At 35.9% G+C, this 26603-nt stretch overlaps 1 protein-coding gene across 1 annotated transcript in view; it reads right to left on the minus strand.

Moving 5' to 3' along the window:
* Positions 1-283: 283 nt before the first annotated feature.
* KIF5B (kinesin family member 5B) overlaps positions 284-26603 on the minus strand; it is a 37754-nt gene continuing 11434 nt past the window's right edge. The window contains exons 4-26 of the mRNA XM_075144034.1: positions 26298-26402; positions 25838-25886; positions 25471-25526; positions 25276-25363; positions 23673-23797; positions 21858-21962; positions 21283-21428; positions 18639-18787; positions 17086-17279; positions 16216-16284; positions 14886-15092; positions 12813-12956; positions 11990-12178; positions 11002-11119; positions 10587-10648; positions 10398-10507; positions 10113-10214; positions 7870-7930; positions 7676-7747; positions 7395-7499; positions 6650-6866; positions 4745-4877; positions 284-2306 (exon numbers count right to left, since the gene is read on the minus strand). Of these exons, the coding sequence (XP_075000135.1) occupies positions 2300-2306; positions 4745-4877; positions 6650-6866; positions 7395-7499; positions 7676-7747; positions 7870-7930; positions 10113-10214; positions 10398-10507; positions 10587-10648; positions 11002-11119; positions 11990-12178; positions 12813-12956; positions 14886-15092; positions 16216-16284; positions 17086-17279; positions 18639-18787; positions 21283-21428; positions 21858-21962; positions 23673-23797; positions 25276-25363; positions 25471-25526; positions 25838-25886; positions 26298-26402 (2613 nt within the window). The 3' untranslated portion in view covers positions 284-2299. The remainder of the gene's footprint in view (positions 2307-4744; positions 4878-6649; positions 6867-7394; positions 7500-7675; positions 7748-7869; positions 7931-10112; positions 10215-10397; positions 10508-10586; positions 10649-11001; positions 11120-11989; positions 12179-12812; positions 12957-14885; positions 15093-16215; positions 16285-17085; positions 17280-18638; positions 18788-21282; positions 21429-21857; positions 21963-23672; positions 23798-25275; positions 25364-25470; positions 25527-25837; positions 25887-26297; positions 26403-26603) is intronic.

The following is a 26603-nucleotide window of genomic DNA, read 5'->3' on the forward strand; positions in this document are numbered from 1 at the left end:
ATAAAATAAGAGCCATTCAAAGACTGCAAGTTGAAACAGCAGTGTTGAACATTTCCCGTATACACTGAATATTTTAATTTACAAAAAACAGTAATTGTCCTGTCTGGCTGACCTATGACAATCAAACCAGAAAACAAAAAAAGTTTTGTTGTTTGTTTGTGTTTTTTTTTTTCTTTTTTACATTTTAAGAGGCAGTTCTTGGTAAACTTCATAAAAGATTTAAAATAAAAAAAAAGTTTAAATATAAAAAGGTGATGTACACTGAGCTACAGGCTAGTTACCGTTCTTTTTTTTTTTTTTTTTTTTAAACACAGCAATTTTCAGCACCAAAACCCATGATAATTACCTACAGGAATGAAACCCCCATTCACAGGCATGAGAAAAAAATCCTGCTTCATTTGAATGTACTTTATAGAAAGTGGGTTTTTTTGTGTTTATGATTGCATATTAACAAATGAAGGTCTGAAAACCTGTAGTTAACATTAAGAAAGATAACGGACAGTGCTGTTTCCATTATGAGAAATTTCATTAGAAATAGTTTGCTGTTCCTTTATTTTTCTTTCCTCAGTATGCTGTCTTTAATCGTGCCCTAAAACAACTGCAAGTTTGGAGTGTTTGGCAGCCTTAATGAACAAAACGGTCTTAAAAGCTGAAAATTCAAAAATAGTGAGATTTCCGACTGATCACTCAACCTTTAAAAATCAAACTATTAAAAATTCAGACTACTGTAGATATAGAAAAAAGTGGTTCAAGGTCTAAAATCTGACTACAATCCATCCTAATATAAATAATTTTGTCTATTTATAATATAAAAGTTGAAAGTGATTTACTGTCTGAACAGTCATAGAGTCTCTACTGTTTCCACAATAACTGATGAATACCCAGCAAAAAATTCAAGCCAGCACACAAAATGGTACCAACTAGGCCTGGAAAGCTAACTGAATTCTTTCAGTAATATTAAGTTCCTTCTTTCTCAAAGACCTGGTAACTAATTTCTATCCAGAAGAAGGCTGTTCTAAAAATTATAGTGGCTAAACCCTATGAATAAGTTAGGCAAATTATACTATAAAATTTTAAAACCCAGATTCAGCTCAGTGGCAGTACTGGAGCTCAAAAACAACAACAAAAAAAAGCATTTCATTTTGTTAGCCACTTTACAGGACTTTATTGCAAAGAGAAGAAAAATATTCATCAACTACTACTTTGGACATTTCATATACCTACTTACAAACAGGTTACAAATACAGTTCAGGGTAGCACTTTATTTATTTTATTATTTTTTTTAAACACACGTCTCTGGGATTTCCAGATACATCAGTTTTAAAAAGTTGTATCCTTTATTAGTGAATCTGAATTCATTGGCCAGTTGCTGAAAATTTTTTTTTTTAATTGAAAGTTAAAATTTTAGCCAAAAATTCCAGTACTGTGTATGTAGTGGAATATCAGGTTAAATTTTAGATTGCGCTCATTTCACTATTGTAAAATAGCAAAAGTGAACCGTCACAGATACAGACAAATGGATAGACAGGCTCATCAGAATGAAGCAGAATGTTTTCACTCCACCAGACTGTACTGTGTGTAGAATCAAGAACAGGACAGATGGGATAATCCATTGCCAAAGTCTTTTTTGTAAACTTAGGTTTACTCTTATTACTGTACAATATTTAATTCTAAATTGCCCGATAAACGGGCATTTAATCAGATAACAGTTAAACAGCCTTGTTCATATTGAACTCTTTAGTTCTGTGGTGCAGCGATCGCAGTGCCTTATGGCAGTTGTCATAAGCACACTTCAGTATTCTTACACTGTACAAATAAATTTAGTTCCAATGCTCTATGTAGCATTCCAGAAGAAAACTGTAATGTAGAGTGCCGTTCTAATTCAGTGGGACACGTAGTGTTATGTGAAGTGATACAAATGAAAGTATACTTAAACACTGTTGCACATTCCCTAAGACAAGGTGTACACAAATTAAGCTAGAAAATTTGAACTAAGATATTTTCAACGTACATTCAACTTGGCACAGTGCAGACTAAATTTAAGACATGAAAGACAAACTGTGTAATGAGCAGAGCTACACTTTAAGTAACATGTCATTTTTCAAGACGCCAAAATTGCACTCTAGTTTTTTTTTGGGAATCAGTTAGCAGAATTTGTAGAAGGGTGAAGAGCTGTACAGGCCAGGTATAATTTATACATTTTCAAAAAATAATCCTACAGTCCCCAAAGGGAGAGATTATTGTCATGGAATGACTCCCTCTACACGATATCCAATCCTCCTCACGCTGCATTTACTTTTCAGCAACTGTAAATGAGAAAAATAAGAGAGTTAAGTGCTTGTACCTCATAAGCAAAAAAAGCCAAGTTATTTACATTTACAGTAGACCGTATCCACTATTTACATAGCCTTTAGGAGCCCAATTCTTAGACCACTCAGATAAGCACTAATAAAACATCTGCTTTAGAATAAGAAATTACGCAATGCAAAGCATTTAAGCAATGTTGTCTGTTACCAACAAATTTACAGCACGATAAACTGACTGAGTATCCAACCTTGATTGCCTTAACAAAGTACACATTACAAACACAAACCAATTATAACCCAGCTCCATTTCTCATGACTGTGGCTATTTTTCCAGGCCAGTGAGAACTGTCTGGATACCACCTACCAGCTGCTGCAAAGTTTTGACTTTGCTATTTTGGGAAGATGAAATGGGAATGAAGAGATCATTTGGCATTAATCATCCTAAAAAAGAGTTTTATTTGCATAGGGAAATAACAATTTGCAATCTCTGTATTTCTTTAATGTTTCCAGAATAATTTGTTAAATGGTGATCTCCAAATGTAAAACAGTACATCATGTTCCCACTGTACCAAAAGTTCTTCTCTAACGAGAAGTTCAGATGCTTAGTATCTGTATTAATCCTCAAAAAAGTATAACAGACATTGCTACAGGGGAAAATGACACTGGCTATCTGAGTATTCAGAAGCTCAGAACAAATTTATATGTAATAGTAAAATAAAGTTCAAGAAAGTTTTGTTCCTTTACTTCCATAACGGACAGGTTCTTCCAAAAACAAGATAGGAAAGTTGGAATAAATTACGACCACTCTCCTGCCTTTAAGTGCTAAACTCTGCTTGGTTCTACAGCAATAGGTAATATGCTGACGTTAAAGGAATTATATGAAAGCTTTACAACTGCTTAAGGGATTCTGTAAGCATGTTACATGGGAGTTTTTTGGTTTGTTTGTTAAAAAGGGGTCCTAGCCAATACTTAGCAATTTTTCACTCCTTCATGATTTATCTACAAATAGTCCAAAAGTCAAAGTGCTAAGTCTCCTATTTAAATTCCCCAGGACCAACAGTGAAAGCTCTTCTCCAAAGCAAGATGCAAGCTCAAAATTTAGTGAGTTATTGCTGATTCTATCAACTGTTATAAGTATTCTTAAAGAAGTATGAGACTAAATAGGCTCTCTTCAGTTAGAACTCTAGGCAACATCAGAGCACATGCAAACTCATGCTAAAGCAGGCATCTAAAATAAATTGGGTCAATCACACCTTGAAATGTCTCTGCATTGGACAGCAGAGATAGATTGCTTTTGTTGTCCAAGTAGCTATCTGAAGATAATTTCACCCTACCAACATAATCAAGAATCCATGAATTGCCAGCTCCTTCGTCATTCAAGGTAAATGATATTCAAGGTTAAAGTACGTATCACTTCAACCTCTTACTTATTAAGAGACACTACTGAACATGACCAGGTACCCTGACTAGTACTATAGTCTGCATTTCTCTAAATTGGAGAGACAGCTTTGAAAAGTCAGTTAGCTAATAAAAAGAAACAAATGGAAACAAGATTAACATAAGCTGCTCTGAAACCCTTCAAAAGAGAAGCACCCAGGATTCAAGCACCACACAATCATTTTAGGAGTATTTTCAAAATGAACATGCAGATAACCTTAACTAAGGGAAGGCCTAGAAGACATTTATACAAACTCTCAAAAGCGAAGACGATGACAGAGAATGCAGCAAAACATTATCGTTAGGTGACCAAAAGACCAACTATAATGCAGAGGTTAATTAAAAAGAGACACGATTCTGTGAGCAACTTAAGCATATTAAGTGCCAGACTATGTATAATTACTTAGGAGATTAGAGACATTTTCAAAATGTCTCATATTAATTTCATATTAAGTGCACATATTAATTTCAATTACTGTAACTGTATTTTAACTAGGCTAACATTTTAAATTTACCGGATGAAGACATGAATTTTTCTGTTAAATACTTCCAAATTACTTACACATGAAGCAGTATGCAATTGTAGTAAGAACAGCAAATAATCAACATATAATAGGGTCATTTTTTATTTCATCGCTGAATGTTTTCTGAAGAAAACCGTATTTAAAAAGATACTAGCAAGCCAAAAGAAATTAAACTGTCCACTCCCAAACAGTAGCTATTGGCTGTGACTGGTAACTATCTCCAATTGACTGTTTTCACATTTTGTTCTACTCCAGCAGAACAACTCCAGCCATTTTACAACAAACATCAGTTTTATAACAAAAGCAGCAACAATATTAGTCAGATGTACATGTATACTCTTCCTCTAACTACAAAATTCTGTAAAAAAAGAAGTTAATCTGATTATTCCAGTGATTTTATGCCACAGAATGAATTGTAATAAAACTAGTATGAAGTGGTTTAATCACACATTTAAAAATCCTACAAGACAAACTTACACTTTGTCTTGCCGCCCTCCACCTCCACGCAGTGCAACTGGCTGGCTGTTTTGAGTGAATGCACCTCCACCACGAATTGCACTTGGATGAGTTGGAGAAGCTGCTGGATGCTGGCCAGGACGGATAGGCTTAGCTGCACGAAAAGAACGTGACTTACAAATATATACATCACAATTTTACCTTTGATTAAAGTAAAGCATTAGTAAATCTGAATACAGTATCCCAAATGTAATAATCAAAATTGAATGCACTTTGAATAAGAAAACAATTTTAGGAGATGATATTCTGAGAACCTAACACACTAGTATCAACTATAACAAGCCCTGAAAAATAGACAAGGTTTTGCTTTTATTGTCCCTATTAGACTTAAAGCTAGCAAAGCTTTTGATAATGATTATCTTCACATGTATTATCTGCCCCACCTAATGTATTTCCCTGTAAGAGTCCTATTTCTTGGCAATAAGAACTCAACTAAGATGCATCGCTAGACAAATTTTCATGAGTGTTATGTTCCTGTAAGGAATCATTATACCCTGCTGTATTTCCCACATCTACTTGATTGATAAGCCACTGGTTACTCTGCTCTGCAAGTGGGTCTGCGTACAGATTACTCCACAGATAACACTGCTTCATCAACTTCTTGCCACCATATAAGAGTAAAACTTGGTATATTACTGAATTCAAAAACAGTAGTTTTGACAGGTAATTTACAAGCTGCATACACTTTGATAAATAAACTATATTTTCAATCAGTTTTGCACTAGCTCTTAACAGGACATGCACAACAGTACAACTGTAAATATTAAACAGAAGCATTTAAAGTTTCAGCAGGTTAAGAGTGAATATAAAGTACCTACAGGTAGCAACTGCATCAGAGAAACACTTCTCAATTTCTGCCTTATAGGAAGCTGTCTAGTTCAACTAGACATTTCAATACAAGAGACTTTATAGTTGTGGTAAGCTCACTAGAGAATTCTTTTGTCTTCTTGGAGATCAGTTGAGAGAAAGATAAGACAGGAAAGCACCTGTCTTCAAGCCGCCACTTGAAGCAGCCAAGAAAAAAATTGTAACTTTATTCTGCAACAGCTCTTTGCAGACCTACAGAATATGAGCAAAGTTTAACTACAATGCTCATTCCAGTTGCATTAGCATTTAAGAGAAGCGTATTGATTACTGAAGTCCTGACCCAGGACAACAAAAAGGCCAGAACACATAGTTACTTCTACAACAATAATGTAATAGGCTCAGTTAAGTCCTCCACAGGTCACACACTCTCTTGGCCCTCAGCACTTTACAGCATAATGGCAGGTGGAGGAACAAGGGAATATGACTGCCTTCCCACCACACAGTAAGAAACACTACTAGCTACTACAGATTTCTGGTTTTTCCATTCTTTTCCCCTAGGGAGGGCTATGGAGTACTCTATGTTTTGGAATAAAGAGCCGAAAAGGCAATTAGGGATCTTGGGATGATAGTTGTGGGTTTCTGTCTGCCCCCCTCACACAAGATCAGGAGACAGCAAGACAATTTTGTTGTTGTTGTTTAAGGTGATGGCTTAATCTCTGTCCTTACTTTGGAATACCTAGTCTTAAAAATTCTTATGGCATCATATTGAAGACCTAAGACTTACATTCAGGGCTAGAATTCTAAGTTGGTAAGCCTTTCTCAGCATGTACAAAAATCCAGCTACCGTTTAAAATAAATAAATAAAACAACCCCCAACCAACCATACACCATCACCCACACACACTTACAGTCTATTAACCACAATATAACTCATGGTAGAAAATACACCTTGTTCACGCATGTACTTCCAACTACAGTTGAAAGATGCATACATGCACAAAGATCAAAAAAAATCAGGAGACAGATGAAGCTTTACAGGCCAAGGGATTCTTTACTAACCAATTTGCGCAGAATGTCCTCTTCTGGCCATATTCTTGGATCTTACAGCTTCCTTTATACGATCTACCTCTTGCTGATACCGTTTGCGATCACGAGAAGCATTCTCTTTGGCTTCCTTCAGTGCAGACTCCAAAGCTTTAACTCTTTCAGCTGTAGCTCTAAGTCGCTTCTCCAGTTTAGGAAGTTCACAGCGAAGATCTGCATTGTCACGTACCAGCTACAAAAACAGAATCGATTATTTTCTTGGTATCTCTCTTCATAGGAAGAGCCAACCAAACACCCTCCCACCCCTAAACATGCAAAGCAGTAAGGCTACTATATTATCTTTGCTTAAGCTTTTAGTAAATCTAATAGTTCATCAGTAAGATTGTAATTTGAAAATCAGTTACTGTGGAAGAACATGCTACCCAACATAGGCACTTAAAGTCTACATTCTTTTTCAGTCAGAGAGAGACAGGCGAGCATCCCCCAGACTGATATACTAACTCTAAACACTAACTTGGATGTTCTTCGCTTTAAATGCGGCTATTTTGTCACATACCCACACGCACTTAAAATAGTTATTAATTTACTTTATAGGAAAACTTTAGCCTATTATTTTATATCAAGAGATACACTCAAGATGTAGAAGTATTTAATTATAAAACCGTTACTTTATGACCAATATGCATTCAGTCACTTCTACAATAAAGCACCTTAAGTAGTTTGCTTTTTAATTAAAATTTGAAATTAAGCCTCATTGTACCTGCTTGTGAACCTTTGTAAGCTGCTCAAGGTTATTCTCAAGGAAGGAAATCTTCTGTTTTTGTGCAGCACTGCCTCCTGTATCATCTGAGTCAATCTCAGCACTCTGCAGTAACAAAGGCGTGGGGAGGGAGAGAGGAGGCTGAGTACAAATCTGAACTTGCACATTAAGATCAAGCCAGAAAAATTACACCACATAAAGATCAATTCCTAATTTAGTTTTAAATTGAAATTTATGCAGCATTCTCAGAAACACCAAGTTTCACTACAGCACCATGTTACCTTTTTCACTCTAGTAGCCAGATCTTGAACAAACAGCTTCCGAAGATTGTGAAGAGTCTGAAGTTCTTTTGCCTACAGTTAAGGACAAGGAATTAAAGACTAAAAAAAAATTAAAAAAAAAAACTCTGAAGGGGGCGGGGGGTGGAGGGGGCAAGTACTGACATTTGCTTTGGAACATATTCTGACTATCTTACCACAGTCTCTTCCAAACCCTTCAAATCTTGCCTTGCTTGTTCCCGTCTGTCCTGCATAACCCTAAAAGAGAATAAATTCATCCTGAAACACCCAAGCAAAATTGGAAATGATAATGTTTTAAGAGACTAGACTGATAAACACTATATGGTACAAATGAAAAAGGTTTTTCAGTTGAAGTCCTCAATTAAGGATGTAACCAACAGATGACATCACACTCAGAAATCCATATGGGGTGGGAGTGGGGGAGTTGCAGGAGGAAAAGAGGGAAGTACTTTTAATATTGAAGAAATACAAACAAGTACATTCAGATGCATATATGAAGTTTCTAGAATACAATCATAGAATAGTTTAGGTTGGAAAAGACCTTTAAGATCATCAAGTTCAACCGTTAACCTAGCACTGCCATGTCCACCACTAAACCATGTCTCTAAAGACAGACTCTCAGAGTCAGGTTCAGGATGAATATTTGGGGAGATCTTATCCTACAAATGTCCTTAGCTCTGACCAGCTGAGATGACAAGTATCACGTGTCAGATTAAGGATTTTTTCTTTGTTTTGTTCTACCACCTCACTCCCAACACATTTGCCAAATGTGTTGCATCATAACATGTGTAGCATCATTTGCTAGTATCATAAACAACAATCTCAGTTTACAGGAATATAACCTAATGATTATCACTTTACAGAGCTTCTGTCTTCCTATTTAACATGAAAGCATTTACTGCATTGCTAATGTTATCTCTCATAATTATAAGGCAGTGCAATTACTAAGAGGATAGGATACAGGAAGGGAATTTGAACTTTTTTCTTTTTATGACTCGAGGTTGAAATACAAAGGCCAAGGACTGCATGAAAATGAAGTGTTCCTATGAAGTAGCTAAAAAGTTTCTTCTCCTCTTGAAATTTCTTCTCACTCGGTCAGTTCTATATTAGTTCACAGCTAAATGATTAAACATTTGAGGTAATAAAATATTCTAAAGAATATCTCAGCATCCTATCCATTTTCCAGATCTCACTGGAAAAGAAGTTCCAGGCATCTTATACAACTCTAAGTAAAAAAAAAAAAAATAAAAATAAAATATGAATAATCTCCATTGTTTCTAGCCTGTCATTTGCCATGCATGTTTATGACATACAGTGAAAATAACTGGGTTCAAAGAGGCTGGAGGAGGACACAGAATACCAAACTAATTTTTAATGTTTCTTTGGAAGTCTTTTGAAGAGGAAAGTTTCTAATATAGCAAGTGCCTTTAAGGGATCAATGCTATATATAGTTTAGCCTGCAAACTGAAATAAGAAGCAGCAATGTGGTATGTACATCAAATCTTACAAGACAAGAAAATCTACTGTAGCTAATGTAACTTTTGTAATCATTGTGGCATATACATTAAGTTAGAAGAAGATGGATTCACAAGACCAGAGTACTGTTAAAATTTTAGTCAGTTAAACCAACATTGTATTTTACAGTAAGGCTAAAAAAAAGTGTTGCTTATTGGTTACCAGTATAGGCCAATCAGGTCCCTCTGATTATTTCAAATTCTATGATAAAAACCTGAAAGCCACTGTGTGTTTTTAAACATTACCAAAAAGCATGCACTTTTGAAAAAGTTTAAAGTATAATGTAGTTTTAACTTCTGGGAAGATGAAGTCATATATGCCAGAAAGGGGTCGCTACTGATACTCCAGAAACATTTCCAGGAGATTATGGTCCGATTTCTAGAAGTTGAGAACTGTTTCTCAGCTTGACCCTTGGATACTTACCTGCAAGCAGAATTCAATTCTAATTTTTGCATTAACTTTTCAGTCTCTAATTCACTAAAACACTGTATTTAGTTACTCAATGAAGTATGCAGCTGTTTAACCTCAAGAATAAGCCAGTTAGAGCCACTTAACTAGTTAAATCACACAAGAACCAAAAAAAAAGAGTAAGGGAACTGTTACAACCCTCTTCCAGTCTTAGAGCATACAATACTTAGCTGCAAATTGAAAAGTTAATTACTCCAACCTATAGGATATTAACAAAGAAAAAGTTGTGGCCGCCATATCTTTCATTATTTTACTTCCAATTTTAAATATTAAGGCAGTGCAAAGGTTTTTAAAAAGTTAAGTTCAAGAAAGCGCTGGAGCCTCTCTCTTTAATAAGCATATCATACAGTGAGAGCCATGTCATCATATTAGGTCACTAGTTTTTAAAATGTAAGTGTTCCCACACACATTTGTTTTATGCACAATTATCACTTACGTAAGTTCATGCAGTTTTCTACTTTTTTCCTGATCAGTTGCTTTTAACTTCTCATGCTCAACTCTAAGACGTTCCTGTTCAAGCATCATCTTCTGGTTTTGGCTGAACACAGAAAGTAAATATTACATCAACTGAACCTGTCAGACATGACATTCAGTAAAGTAACACAAGTTGGAAAGACACTGCTTGAGGAAACCCTTGCCGCTTCCTTTCCACCATACTGTGCTTCTGTACTCACACAGTCCAGAGACATTTGGCACCAACAAAATAATGACAATTACTTACTCTTGAAGTTCAGTGATAAGTTTCTCCTTTGCATCAACTTCATCTCTTAGGCTACTGATTTGTTTCTGATGCGTCTCACGATGACTCTGAATTTGCTGTTCCACAGCTTGCTATTAGGAAAAAACAGTATGTATTTAAGAAGTTGCCATACTTCACTGTTTTTTAAAAAAAACAATGAAATTAACTTACCTTGACTTCATTTGCAGTTTGAACCTTATTTAAGTGCTCTTTCTCCATCTCATGGACTTTTTCTAGTAGGGATAGAGGAGAGAAAAGAAAACACATTTCAGCCAGGTAACTAGGTGATCACAGGGAAGATGGTGTTAATTCCCCCTTCCCTCCCCAACACCTTAAAATTTGGATGAAGTCCCCTCTTGCCACAAAGATCAATTAAATCAGTAACATCTTTAATTTAATCCTATCCATAGCAGTTCTTTCAAACAGCAAACATACTTTCCCATTGACTAATTCTACCTGTTCAATAGCAAAAAGCCATTCTATAGCTCTGCCCTTCAATCTAAATAGAACAGAACAGTTTCCTATTTATCACTATACACTTAAAATGGTGGTGGCGGTGGGTGGGGTGTAGGGAGGCAATTCCTACCCTGTGCTCGGAGTTGAACTAATTCTTCATTAAGGGAATCCACAGACTCTTCCAGTTGCCTTTTTTTCTGTTCCACATTCTGAAGATATTCAGTCAATGACTTGATCTTGGCTTCATGCTTGTAGAATAGAAAGATTCATTTATTTTGGAACTAGGTATCACAGAATTACATCTTCATAAACAGTTTATACTTAAACAAGTAACCTGATCTCAAAAAAAAAAAAAAATGGTGCCAACTAAACTCTAAGAAGAATATGACTACTCAAGCAGATCTGTAATGCAGCCTGTAAGACAAGTAAGCCTGTAAGTCTTTATTCTGGATTGGAATGAAACACATTTTTGGCTGGGAGAAGAGATGTTTTAAATGTTAAATACTATCAGAGGCAAGAGAGTCCCACTGTATTTAGAAGACTGCACTGAAATATGCATCTCCCGATTTAAAAAAAGATGACCATCTGGATGTAAAACAAAATATAGAAAAATTAAATTGCATACGTAGATCACAATTTTCAGAGTTTTAGAAGTCACAATACTGATCTTTTCTAACAACCGCCCTAAAATGGCCTTTCTCACATTAGAAGTAAATTTAATCTGCTGTGCAAGCCTACTATAATCTTACTGTGTTATTGCTATCTCTCCCACTTCCAACTTGCTGCATTAGTAGGCAGAATGCTCACAAGCCACTGCTTTTTCAAGACTTGTATTTGTAAAGGATCCTGTGATGAAGAACATATGGACCCTAGTATTTAATACAAATGCTACAGAAGCATTATCAGGCTACAGACATATTGCAGAAATTCTGACATCCTGTCACACAATTACTCAGAAGCATCCAAACTGAAAAGAGTATTGAGAATACAGCTGAGTCTCGTGGCTATTTGATCACAATGTACTTTGTTAGGTGCCCAGAAGAAATTGCAACATTTTTTCCCCCAGCAGGTTAACGAATTCAAAACATTTAAGTAGTACAGTGTAAAGAAACATTTACCTGTGAGATACGGAGCTGGCAGGCAGCCAATTCCTTCTCATTTTCTTCCATTTTCTTATTGCTTTCTGCTTGTGTGCCTTCTAACTGTTTGCAACGTTTCACCATTGTTTTTACTTCCGATTTCATTTTACTAATGTATAGTCTCGCGACTGTGAATTCTTCATCTATCATGCCAGTTCCCTCAGGCTGCTGAAAAGTGTGAAATGACACATTTAGAAAGCTCAGATAACAAAACAGAATTAAAGATAAGCTGGAGCAACTTAGTGCCCAGCACATGTCCCCCACCTCTGACTGATAATCAGAGCATTTACACACCAAAATTTAACTTTTAAGTTTTCTCATTATTTGGAAATTTGCACAAAGGTAATGAGTCGCTTGAAGAGGGAAATACAGTTCACTACAGATTTCTAACACTGCTTACATTCTTGTCCTACAGTGATCTTCTAGATTTATCTTTTATTTCAGTTCCTCATTCCATTTTTAATAAGTAACATCTTGATGGCCACTGTAGGTCAGCATTAGTTTTCCACAACAATGCTGTTGATTATGACCATTTCATATGGCAGTTTAACAGTATGAATGAAAACACTACTTCAGAAGGGGGGGGGGGGGAAGTCACACTTGCTCTTCCTTGTCTTTGTATAATCAAATTGTTTGGGACCTGGTAAGTCACAGCATAAGCAAGGGATAAGCTTATGCCCAAATTATTAATATGGATGAGGCTCCCTATGGTGGTTATTTTTACCGTACTAAGAAAACTGACCCCACCTATCCACAATGTATGTGCATAATACCCGGCATTAAAAATTGCACTAATTCTTACCTTGACATCATTATTTCCTACTGCAATTCCTATCTCTGCAAGATCTTTTAGTAAGGAGGCCATCATCTCCGTCGCACGTTTCTTCTGATGGTTGGTCATTTCCTTAAGTTTCTGAAGCTCCGCATCTATACTGGCTAGAGTGACCTACAGTAAAAGAAGTTACACTTTAATAAACAAAACACACTCTTGTTTTTAGAAGTACTTTCATTTTATTTATTTAAATACAGCAACATATGGTTGCCTACTGAAATGTCCCATTTTTATGTCTAAAACCAGATTGGTATCAACCTATGTGAATACACCATATAGTAAAAATTTAGAAGTCCTAGAGTGGCAGTATTTCTTCTGAAAAAAAATGGAAAGTACTGAGCACAGAGGCCTTCAGCTCACAAAATATAGTCTTCCAACTCTGCAACAAAATTCACGTCAACATTGTTAAACAACATTCAGAGTTATATATGGTTAAATATTGCAGAGGATTGCATTTATAGGAAAAAGGTACATGGACCACAAGTCAAACACTTTTCACCATGTTTTGGTAAAGGAAAATAATTTCATCTTTACCTGCAGAGCTCTTAACTCTTTCCTACTTGCAAATCAAAAAATGGCACCCAGTTCCGAGAGTTCATAAGCACTACACTTACTCTAGAGCAGTTTTTCAGCTAGTTTGAGCTGCTGTGGTTGTAAAGGCTGCAGCTCAGCAGCTTGCATACTCAGAAGTTGTCTACTCTTTGTTCTCCAGTTTTAAAAAAATGCCAGAAGTTTTACAGTAAGAAAGTTTCAGCCAGTGATGCCAAAGGATGATTACTGCACGGATTAGCTGTGACAGACTGAGAACACTGAAATACCTTAATTTTACTACATCTCAGAACAGTTGTTGCTTTCTCATGGATTGAGTTATTCATGACACTCAATGGACATTAGTTATAATATCTAGAATCACTTGATTATCTATAAACTAATTAAAAACAACAACAAAACAAACAAAAAAAACCCCAAAAAACCAAACCACACACTTCAGAATCATACACACATAGAGCTAACCTATTTGACCAAATTCTAAATGCTGCTCATAATAGGAAGACCAGACATCATTTGACTTTCAGCCAACCTTAAAGAGATGTAAGTTACCAATAAAGATTACTCAGCTCAGAATACTTAGAAGTTTAAAGAGAGGTTTCATGATCTTGTGAACATCAATTTTAATGCCAGTGTTCTATCTAGTAAAATCTTACTAACTGAAAATTGAAAGCCACATTCACTAGAAGACCCAGACCCACTCAATTTTCATCTTCAAGAATGAGACTTGCACCATCACATGTTCTGTGTGCAATGCCAGCAAACAAGCTGATCCTTTCCAGTTCTCAGAATTTTAGGATAGTGGGTAGCGTATTAACTGTTTAAAACTGATTGAATTCTGCCAAATAATTAGCTACCAAAACTGTCAGTCAATTCAGAAACTATGCAGGTATATGAGGAGGCATATGGTATTCATCCTGTGGGACTGATGTTGCATCTGTATTTTAACCAGGGCGATCTTTTGGAATATGTCCTCAGTGTTCAGGACTACTCCTTTCAGAAAGTAAAATCAACTGCCTATTTTTGAAGGCATCAAGGTAAGTTATGTTTTATGTGCCATAAATACGGCATGCAAATACACATTCCTTTCAAGAAAAGCTGTAGCATGCCCACTGCAATTTCAAGACTGGAAGGAGCAGATTCTTAAGTGATTACCCCAACTGCACCAGAAAGACAAACAAAACTGAGTCAGATCACCAGCTTGTAATGAAAGTGTTAACTTCTGATATGTAGGATTTCTCTGAATACTCTTTAGGTAGTAAAATGCCTTAGGTACTAAAAAGATGAGAGCTATCAAGGTCAATATTCACTGTGCATTCTTCTGAAGCTTATTGCTTTTAGAAAATCATCTTTTGCTAAAACTAAAAAAGTTTTAGACTTAAGCTTTCATTTTCCCTTGTGAAAAACCTTTAAATGACTTCAAGCAAGAAATACAGGTAAGGTAAGAAAAGTTACATTGAAGACCGTCAGTAATTTCTTATCTCAATTTCATACCGATTTTTGATTGAGTTCATCACTAAGCAGTTCGTATTCCTTTGCCTTATCTTCTACTTCCTGAGACTTCTGATCATAATTGACAGCTAATTCTTCAAGGGCTTGTAGCACCTCTTTTACTTCTTCTTTAGAGGCATCGTTTTCAGCCTGAAGGCGATTCAACTCTGCTTGCAGGTTGTCCTGGTCCCGTCTGGTTGATGCTAGGAGCTGCAACGTTGATAGAGATTTATTTAAAATTACAACAACAAATAATCATCAAGAAAATTCCATGTGTAAGTTGAATCTTATTAAAGCCTTTAGCTACTACAATAGCTTATATCTACATTTTTAGTGTCTAGCATCATGCAATAAAGATGCTGAGGACAGGTACAGTGAGAGTATAATGAACAATTAAATTCATCATCTATATCCACAGTTCTTTAGCTTTTGAAGTATTTTCAAAATGGAAGCGATTACAAATCAAGACACATAAGGACAGCAACTGGAAATGCACACGCAATATTGCAAGTTCTCAAAAAAGCCACTGAACACTACTCATGAGTCTGAAATTGTCAACAGGCTAGGGACTAAACTTCCAGCATTTTAACACTGTTAGCTGCTGAAGAATAACTAGACAAAGTGAACAGTTGCTAAAGAGGCAGATTTATTTATTTAAATAAGATTAAACAGTAGCTCCAACTTCCTGAGTCCTTGACCCATTTCCTTCCTGCCACGTACACAAAGATTATTATTTTTTAATTTTTGTGCTATATAGAATTATTTTCTCTACTATTCCAGCTCAATTAAATTAACAACTTCATTATTGATAGGTATTGTCCCCATTTAATTAAGTTACATCACTGGCAACATGTGCATATAAATCGTTTGAATATTCTAGCAAGTATGGTCTGAAGTAACACATACTTCCTTTTTTATTACGGGCCATTACATTTCCCTCCTCCCCCTTCTCACTTTGTACAGTAACTGACTAAAAGTAAACCTTAAAACAGATTTCTTACAGTAGATCAAGGTATCTTCAGTTTTGACAAACTGCTAACTTTGCATGGGGAATACGAGTGCCAATGTCTTTGCATAAAATATTTCAATTCCTTCAATCTTCATGGATACTTAAGGTTCAAGTAAACCGGTTTAAGTTTAGCCATTACCGCAGTGTAAGTCGGGGAGAATGAATAGGTAGAGCATTTAGATAAGGAATAAAAGAGAACTATTATACAGTAGTAAGCTGCCATTCTACTCCCTGGTCATAAACTATGACCTATTCAGAACATCTCAAATTTCTTTAAAAGACAGACAAACAAAACTAGAATAAAGATGCAAGAGCAAAACTCACCTCTTCCTGATCCAACATCTGCGTTTTCAGTTTTTCTACTAGTTGGCTCTGCTGATTAATTTCTTCATCCTGCAGTTGAAGTAAGACTGTGTTCAATAAACTGACAAATACCACTCAGGAAAAACAATCAAAGAGACAGTAGATGTTAGGCATCTAACTTTTCCATATTCTGAGTCAATTATACAACTGAAAGTACTAAAGTAAAACAAATAATCCTTTTGATTTCACTGGTTGATCCATTAGGCTCTTAACCTGGCACATATGTGTAAAACACCATGCTTCAAAGACAAAACTCTTATACCTGTGCTTTTGCCAGTCTTCTCCAAGTTGTTCTAACTTCCACGAAACAATTAAGATTTTTTTTTTTCTCTCCAAACGTAGTACTACTGCTTAAATTTAAAATTATGTTCAAATAAAATATGCATAACATGGAAGAAAAAACTGCTGTCTTCAAACTACTCATTCGCCTGCTTTCTCATTATTTTCCTTCTTCTGGTACAATATTATTCCAATCAATCAGCTAGGAATGTCCTACACTCAAAAAGTAGAAATACTGTTCAAGATTCTCATTAACTTTTCCTTCCTTACTTTCACTTTTATCTTGTTTTCTATGTAATGATAACTTTAGTTTTCAGGACAATTTTTAGGAGTTTCAGCAAAGGAGGGAGAGCAACTAAGAAAGGATGCTCACATAGTACCAGATCAGGCAATTCTGATTTCTCTTTATCAGACCTTCAGAATTAGAGTAGGCACTCCCAGCAAATATTTAAGCAAGCCGTACTAACAAATGAAGACTGGCAAATTAAATATTACATAATATAGTTCAAGATATATTTCCAAGAGATCTTACATTAAATAAGAATGGCATACCTTGTCATCCAGTTGTTTGTATAGTTTGGCAATTTCTTCCTCACATTTTCTTCTCTCAGCATCAGTGAAATTGCCAGTTACTCCAATTGTAGTAGCTGGTTTATCATTAACAACAGTAATATCCTTGTCCACTGCAAAAGCTTCTAAGTTGGCCTTCTCCTTGTCAAATTGTTCATCAACTGGTACAGTTTCCCCTTAAAGAAAAGAATATACTTAGTTTTAGTACAGTCAGCAATGAAGTACCTTCCACAAACTTAGCCTTGAGAAGTATTACATACTGCCTACTAACAGTACTGCTCCACGGTTAATAAGCAATCAAGTTCACATGATTACATGGTAAAAAAAGATAATCCAAACTATCTCCTGCTTACCACAGAATATTGTATTTCACCCAGTTAACTCTGCTATGAGCTCCAAATCTCACATCAAACTGTATCTTCTAAAAAGGCACCTAACTTGCCCTGAAGACAGAAAATACTTTCTTTTCCCTTGGCAGTCTGTTTTGCTAGGTGGCCATATTTACTTTTAAATTGTTTTGCTTCTAATTTAAAATATTTGTTCAGTTACACTTTTATCCTTTTATGTTCATTAAGCCTTTTCTGATGAGAACACTTTACTAACTTCACATAGAAAAAATACCACACATGCTAATCAGGCACTTCTCTGGTAAACTAAATTCCTTATTACAATACATTTTATGCAGTCCTTGGACGGTACGGGCTCTTTCCAACACTCTCGTATCTTGTGTCAATATTCTGGAAGAACTATACTTAACGTTTCAGGTGCAGCCTCATACTGCCTCTATAAAAGATTTAAAAAAAAAAAAACAACAAACAAAAACCAACCAAAACCCAAAAAACCCACTAAACTTATTTAAGTGAGCCCATTTTTCTCAGATTTACACCAAGATGTGTGCAGTTGTCTACAAGATTGCAAAATCGTCTTCCATAGCTGCCAAACTCTAGAATACATCTGTAAGTATGACCTATGTTCCTCCTCTCCTGAATTTAAGGCTTCATATTTAACTTGCATTTTGTCAGACACTTCAATAGATAAGTCGTCAATTATTCAGGAAAAAGAGATGGGCACACGTTCTGTACTGTCAGCAATTTTGGGTTCTGGGTGGGGTTTTTTGTCTATTAATATGTTTGAGTTTTACATGAAGATAAGATCTTGTGATACTGATTTGAATTAGAAAACCAAACCAGAGGAAATTTTACTCAGTTTCTGCATTTACAATTAATATCTTTTTTCCTTCCCCAAAATAAAATTTTTAGAATGTATGTAACTCTAGTTCTGCAATAAACTAAGTGTTGAAGACCCTAATACCAATATACTTCCAGACATTTTTGCCATTATGTGATTATTGGAAGTTGTTCCGATTGCAATACAGTGAAAAATATGAAGTTCCAATGTCAACTTATTATCCTAGCTTTAATATTCCTACTACCGTCTTGCATAGTGTTCTTAGTTATTTTTGGAATCCTGAATACTAATTCAGTGTCCACCGTCTTGCCTAAAGTTTTCAGAACAAAAATATAATCGCCTCTTACCATTCCGCCATCTGTTGAGTTCATTTTCTAGCCACTGTATGGTGTTACGCAGAGTCTTGTTTTTCTCTTTTTCCTTCTCATACTTTTTCTTCCATTGTTCTGCAGTGAGCTCCACATTGACACAGACTGTGTTCTTAATGGTCTTTGCTCTACATAGAAAGAGCAAAAAGCTCTGAAACTCTTCTTTTTTAAAGAAAAGAATTAAAGGCTCTTAAATAAAATTTCTACATATCACGGGTGAAAATGTACACATTCCCACCCCTTCCAAAAGCTGATTTCTGCTCCCTGCCAACTTACTGTTCTTTCAATTGGATTGATACAACTGTTAATGGACAGAGCAATACAACAAACTTTGGGAAGGCTGAAAAATCTCAAGCTGATTGAGTTGGAAAAATTCAGCTGCATACTTTCCCCTGAAAGAATTCGAGTCAGGACAGCGCACAGCTTTGAACAAAGGGTAGCGTTCATCACACCTAGCAAACAGCATAATACTTTGAGGGTGTAAACCATCAAGCTTATTTAAGAAACAGCCCATTTCAACCTAAAAATCCAGTTGTTGGTTCTCCATTAACCAAAAAGGTGTACAAGCTATAAAGTTCAGATTGATTATCTACATTCAGTCAGGCGAATCTCATTTGAACACATTAGCTTTGGAGATGAAACTAAAGGCACTAATAATATATCTTCATGTCATGAAGTTAATGTATAGTTTTTACTTTAGTGCCATACCTCACTGACCTCAGTAATTCTTCTGTATAGTCTGCTACCACCAAATACCTTCCCCCTCCAAAAGATAAAAACAGGAAAAAAGTTTAATGGTAATTAGAAATTTTTGCCCCCGTATTATGACACCTATAAGCACCTTCTGTAAAGTCGTACTGGAACTGATTACTACCAAAAGGCTCATGATTTCCTACTAAGTTATATGATATTTATCTAGCCTTAAGTCACTACAGTTCCTGGCCTGTATCAGAAATAGTGTGGCCAGCAGGAGCACAGAGGTGATCGTGCCCCTGTACTCGGCACTGGTGAGGCTGCACCTCGAATCCTGTGTTCAGTTCTGGGCCCCTCACTACAAGAAGGACATGGAGGTGCTGGAGCGTGTCCAGAGAAGGGCAACAAAGCTGGTGAAGGGCCTGGAGCACAAGTCTTGTGAGGAGCGGCTGAGGGAACTGGGGGTGTTTAGCCTGGAGAAGAGGAGGCTGAGGGGAGACCTCACCGCGCTCTACAACTACCTGAAAGGAGGTTGTAGCGAGGTGGGTGTTGGTCTCTTCTCCCAAGTAACAAGCGATAGGACGAGAGGAAATGGCCTCAAGTTGCGCCAAGGGAGGTTTAGACTGGACATTAGGAAAAATTTCTTTACTGAAAGAGTGGCCAAGCCTTGGAACAGGCTGCCCAGGGAAGTGGTTGAGTCACCATCCCTGGAAGTATTTAAAAGACGTGTAGATGAGGCGCTTAGGGACATGGTGTAGTGGGCATGGTGTGTTGGGTTGACGGTTGGACACGATGATCTTAGAGGTCTTTTCCAACCTTAATGATTCTATGATTCTACTACAGCTGAGGGTTTCAGCATAAATTTAACACCTCTGAAAGGCTGAATTAATATACCAGACTAACTACGGTAGCTAAGAGAGAAGCGTACTCTATTAACTCCCAAAGAAGTCAACAGCATGAGGCAGTGAAACTACAGAGCTATAGCGGGAAGACACTTCCCAATAGCTCATTCAAGAAATACTAAGAGGAAAGGAAAGGACCTCCTAGATTCTAAAACGAGACCAAAAAAAAACTCCACTATTGCAGAATGCAGTCATTACTCCATACCCACTAATTACCCATATTCTGCCAGGTTTTTAAGAAGTTCTTAAGTCATCTAGTCTACTTTCCATAATAAAAATCTTCTCTGAAAAGACCAGTAGAAAACTATCTTGCTGAACTAAAGTGGAAGAGGTACGCTAACATAGAAGACCAGATGAACTAAGTGAAATGCTGACAGCTTTTGTAATGTGCTCCAGTAAATGAAGTGATTAAATCCAGTGGTCAGGAACTGGAGTATTACGATGACGCATTAATAATAGAGTGGCAAAGAAGAGATATATAACAAAATACCAAATTTGAAATGGGTACTTATAAATTCAATTACAAATGACACAGGAATTTAGAAGTATTAACTCAAATGTTACTGGAATGCTAGATACAGGAAACAGACCAGAAGATGTAATTCAGCACGCTGTCAAAGAAAGGCTGGCAGAGGACAGGCTCTCCCAGCACAAAAAGGATTCAGCTTAATAGGAGAAAACTTATTCCTCCCTCCTTCCACTTAAGGAAAAAAAAAAAAGAAAGGAAAAAAAAGAAAAAAAAAAGAAATAGTATTAATTACCCTCCAAGACTATACATTAAACTGCATTTTGAACCAAACTATACGCTGTCTTCCTGGAAATACAGTCTTCAGGATCCTGCCAAGTTTAAGGATTTTTATGTAGATAAGATAGATCACAGCACTTAGACACGTGTGCACTGAAGAATTACAGAAAGTAAACATTCTAATTAGTTTGGTTCAGGAATCTTAACGGAGTAACTTACTTATTTCTCATTCTGGACTTATTTCCGAGCATAGCAAGAGCAAAACATTAAGTAATGTACTCACCTTTGGCCAAACAGAAGAGTAGATTTAGTTTCAGATTCATTGTATGAAGACGGAGAACAGCAAATAACAATAGTGGTTCTGCAATTACCCCCTAGTGAATCTTGAAGGATTCTGGTCATTTTGCTATCACGATATGGAACATAAGTCTACCAAGAAAATCGTTAAACGAATCAGTCACAGTTTTTCAGACACATTATTGAATTTGTTGAAATAAGAGCTATGCTTTTGCTAGGTATAACCTCATTAGAAAGACAAATTTTACTTTAGTTCGTAAAACATGAGACTGAACACATATGGGATGACATAAAATTGTACTTCTATGTTTGGTAACTTCTAGAGTACAAGAAAACTGTCTGTATGATGCTTAGGTCCCTCAACATTAACTGTAACTTTATTAATCATCAGTATCAATACAGTACAAGAATAATGGCCGTTTGCAATGCATTGATGCATTGGATTAGTTTAAAAGACTCCATGCATATCACCGAGATCAGTAAAGAATTTCTGCATAATATCATGTTCAGAGATGCAAGCCTTTAAACTTGAAGTATGAAAATACAAAAGAGAACACTTACACTGCTTTCAGCCAAAGCCGAGATGACGTTTCCAAGAGCAGATAAAGACTTGTTGATGTTCTTAGCCTCATCCAGCACAGCACCTTCTGCTCCAGTTTTACTAACCTATACAGTATTTCATTAAATTACTAAATGCATCTTCAAAAAACACCTTCCACATTTAGCATAAAACTTGAGTGATTTTCCCGCTTTTAAGTCAGTCTCCCTGACTTTATGAGGTACTCATAAGCAATTTGGATTAGAATAAGCAAACTCCTCCTCAGACTCTTTCCCTGATTCACCATCAATTTTTCATTCAAAACTCAGTGTTTGAAGATGTTTCTGATTTTATAAATTGAAGTGAATATTTTCCCTGCAAAGTACGCCTTTTCATAGAAGACAAATGTATAATTAAAAACTTCTATCAGATAAACAACTTAAAGTTTTTTGAAGTTTGTCAAAAAGTTTGAATTCCTTAAAGTAAAAGGAAATAAGCATTATGAATAATTTACAATATGAAAGCAACCAAGAGTTAGAACTCTGTCTTAATAAGAAGGTCTATATAGTTTGTCCAGAGGTCATCCTTAAAACAAAAAAAAAAAACAAAACAAATGAACAAACAAACATAAAAGCAACCAAAAATCAAAGAAAACCCCACAACAACATAAACCCAATCAAAACCCAAATAAGCCACACACTACTACTCTCCCCGCACCACATCCCCCCAGAAAATACAGCAAAGAGTCTATATTAGCAAGAATTTGTGAGAACAGATTGTAGAGGCTGAATCCAACCTACATGAGTGCTCTAGGAACTTAAGTAATATCAGCAGAAAAGTGAAAAAAATTCTACCCTGACACCATTCTATTTACCTTAGCTCTTCTGCCTCAAGGGCTGAATTTGACTTATAATTCTATAACCCTCCCTTTACTATTCTTCTCACCAAGCTGTGATCATGACTACAACTAAGCAATTCTATTTGCCTATATGGAAACCAACCCAAGACAAGGCATCAAAAACCCTTGTGTACTTCAGAGACCGGGAGAAGCGCGGAAGCAAAGTTTGAAATAAAGAGTGAAAGGAACAAAACTACAGATAAAGGAGACCTGCAACCCAGCCTTTTTCTTTAACTTTGTTCTCACTTTAATGCTTCGTTTCATTCTCATAAAAAAAAGAAAAAAGACCACTACTAAGAAACACATTGTAGAATAAACACAGGATCAGAGACAACAATAAGGCCATAGAACAAGGACATGACGAAAGACAACAGCAAGCAGAAAGGACTGAAAAAGATGGGGAATACCCCAGAAGCAAAAATTAAAAGAACACAAATCCAGCTCTTAAAAGGCTAAATTACGGTCTATAACTGATACAGAATAAGCAAAATGGTACATATTTCCTTTCCTGCTTTAAGCCACTGACACAGGAAAGCAAGCTGTCATTTTAAACAATGTTAATCAGAATTTCAAATTAAGAAACTTGGTACTACTAAATAAGAAAATTCAGATATTTCACATCCATAAAACTCTTTAATCCAGCACCTGGCTACCCAACACACCTGTACACTTTTTTGCTCTCACAGATACCAAGACAGAACTCTAGCCTATTTCCCCACCCTTTCCATATTTACAAACCCTTACTGCAGAAATGCAGATCAGCTTAAAGAGGTAGTACCTAATAGCCAACCCAGACTAGGATTCAGAAACCACATGTCAAAGTCAAAATTAAAACACTTCAGAGATGACAACTGAACAATCAGTATTACATTAATGTAAAATATTTGATTGCAAAGAATAACTGGAGTTCTTCAGAGCAGAAAAAGAAATTTAGAATTACCTTTTCACTACCTGCCAAGTCCACAAGGTAAAGTTTTCCACTTAGTTTCTGTTCTGTTTGAGTATTCTCTTGTTTTACATTAATAAGGAAAATACTATGACTTCGGGAGCTGTGTTCATTCATATCTATAATCCAAATATATAAATTGTCAAAAATATTTGTACAACCAAACTAACTTAACAAAATGGTATCTTCCCACAGTGAAGCGACAGATCTAAAACTAATGAAACTGTAGAGTAATCTCTCAATGACAATACAACTAGAGGCAGCAAAATCAATAGTATCATCTAATTGAGTAACAAAGATCCAGTCTCCCTTGGGCTTCTATTAATACCACATAAGCTCACTGATAAGATTTGCTAGTCTGTCAACTATAGATTTCACACATTTAATTTACTTTATTAGAACAGAAAGCACATTTACATTCTGATACCAGAACATATTCTTTTTTTTTTTTTTTTTGGTAGATTTACGATGTATCACATTTTATCCTTTTGTGAAAATTTGAACTACATGGCCATAACCTTTCACCCTTTTCTGGTTTAAATACGTACTGCTCCCTCTGCTGTGAAACATGCAGAGTAAACAAGACTTACTGAATTTAAAGAACTATTTTAGTTCATAACGAAACTTAAGCTGACTGCAATCTGAATGAGAATGTCTGCCTATTTCTTCTTCCTTTTAACCAAAAATCCCTCACAGGCCTAAAAGGACCAGCTTATTGATGCCACAGAAGCAGCTTAACATAGAATAATATCTTTCTATCCAAATTTTTGCTATTTCTCCGTTACTTAGTCTGGTCTTCACTTCAGAACCTTACTACCTAGGAGCAACGAAGTGGAAATGCAGGGCTGAGTCATTCCTTAAAAGGAACATCATATTTTTATTTTTGATTCTTAACCAAAGAAATGAGAAGAAAAATCTTTCTTTTTCTTAATGAGTGTATATTCTTTCTTTTCCTGAATAAAGAACTAGACACAGGAGGATTGTGAAACTCACCCTCAAACTGGCTCTCAAAGATTTCTGACAGTCACTTCAGTCGCTAAGAACTGAAGTATTATTTTGCATGCACCTCTTTTTTTTTTTTTTTCCTTTAACTAGTCCTGTCACTTCCTAGTCCTGCTTCTTGTGGGAATTCGGAGACCTATGACATGGCTCGTTGCAACTCTGTTGCATGCCACAGGCCAAAAAGCTTGGGACATTGGGATGCTGCTTAGATCTGCAGCATGTCTGAATATATAAGCTTTTCTTAGAATATGCAACAGAATGGCCGAACTGTAGACAAGCCACAGCACCTTACTTAAAGATTCATAGGTTAACTGAAACAAATGCCACAAACTGGGATTTTGCACAATTCCTAACGCAGAACTATACCTTTTTCTCCAATGATTCAGAGCTTCTCACCGATCACTTACTCTCTCCTTTCAATCCAACATCTAACATGAAATGAATTGAAATACTTGTTTCTGAAAGACATGCTGAAACTGCTTATGCTAGACTCTTTCAAAAACCTGAATTATTTAGCTCATTATTTTTGTCTTCCCTACTTTTTAAGGCATACCAGTCAATAAAGCACTAAAAGGAGACAAAATATAATACTTACTTGTAACTGCTACATGTCGGTTTGATTTTCCTTCATCTATAGTATCCATAACTTCTTCTGGACTACATACAAAACGCTCTGTGCAACCCTTTGGGGGAAAAAAAAAAAAGCAAAAACCCACCACACCAACAAGTCAGAGGTAAATTGCGTACACTAGAGGAGTAAAAGATGAAAACATATCAGACTGACGCTCACCTTTACATAGGGAACTCTATTTTTGTCCTCATGTACAGAAAGATTGGTCTTTGAAACTGGAAGAGAAAAAGTTCCAAAGCTAAGTTATATATGATTTCTTTGCAAAATGAATCAGCTGTGTACAATGCATGTCCAAGTCATTGATGTTATTTCTCAGCAACACTTTATAAAAAACTTAATATACATGAAACATCACTACTGCAGCTTTAGTATTATTATATAGATTAGCTCCATGCTTTCTTATTTTGATGTACCTTATCATTTATAGGTTATTAGCATACTCCATACCTATCTTAGTACCATGAGAAGGTTTTTGGGTTTCTCTCTCCAGAACAATTTATTTTTTATGTTCAAATAAAAGACTTACCATCCAAAAGGTCCCTTATTTTATCCAAGTATATTTCAAAATATGACACCTAGAAGTGGGAAGGGGAATAAAGATACAGCATCAGAAAGCAAAAATGCTTTGCTTTTTGATCAGAAGGATCCAGCATGATTATTATGACCTCCACATAATACCACATCTAGCTCAAGTCCTTAAGGGTGAACTAAAATACACCTTAAAGCAGAAACTATTTTGATCAAAAGCTTCAAGCACTATCAGCACTGCCATAGGTTATCAGGATAGCTACCATCAATGTTTAATGGAAACAAGATTAAAGTGTTAACGTAATTCTTCTTTAAGAAGAGTCAGTTACTTCAGAAATAACTCACGTTTAGATTTTCCAAATTACAGGCATTTGAAACAGATATAGAACATCCATTTCACCATAGACTACTTCCAGTTTTAATATAGATTAAATAAGTAACAATGAAGAAAAGTTTACCTTAATATGAAACTCAAGATTCTCATCCATAGAGTAAATATAATTAAAAATATCTTGCACTATTCTTGGAATAATACCCATTCCATCCGGGTCGTGAAGCTTCCCCTTATTAGAAAAAGATACAATAAAATGAAACATTCATACTGAATCCAACATCACAAACAGTATCCAAAGGCAAAACAAACAGTTAACAGGCAAATTCGTTTTAAAATACTGACAGGTACAATGCCCTTATTTTATCTATAAAGGAAAGTCTTGACCATCCATTTAGGCCCAGCATTTGCCAGGAGTGAAAAGAACAAATCT

The sequence above is a fragment of the Calonectris borealis genome, chromosome 2 (assembly GCF_964195595.1).
Source record: "Calonectris borealis chromosome 2, bCalBor7.hap1.2, whole genome shotgun sequence".
NCBI classification, from domain to species: Eukaryota; Metazoa; Chordata; class Aves; order Procellariiformes; family Procellariidae; genus Calonectris; species Calonectris borealis.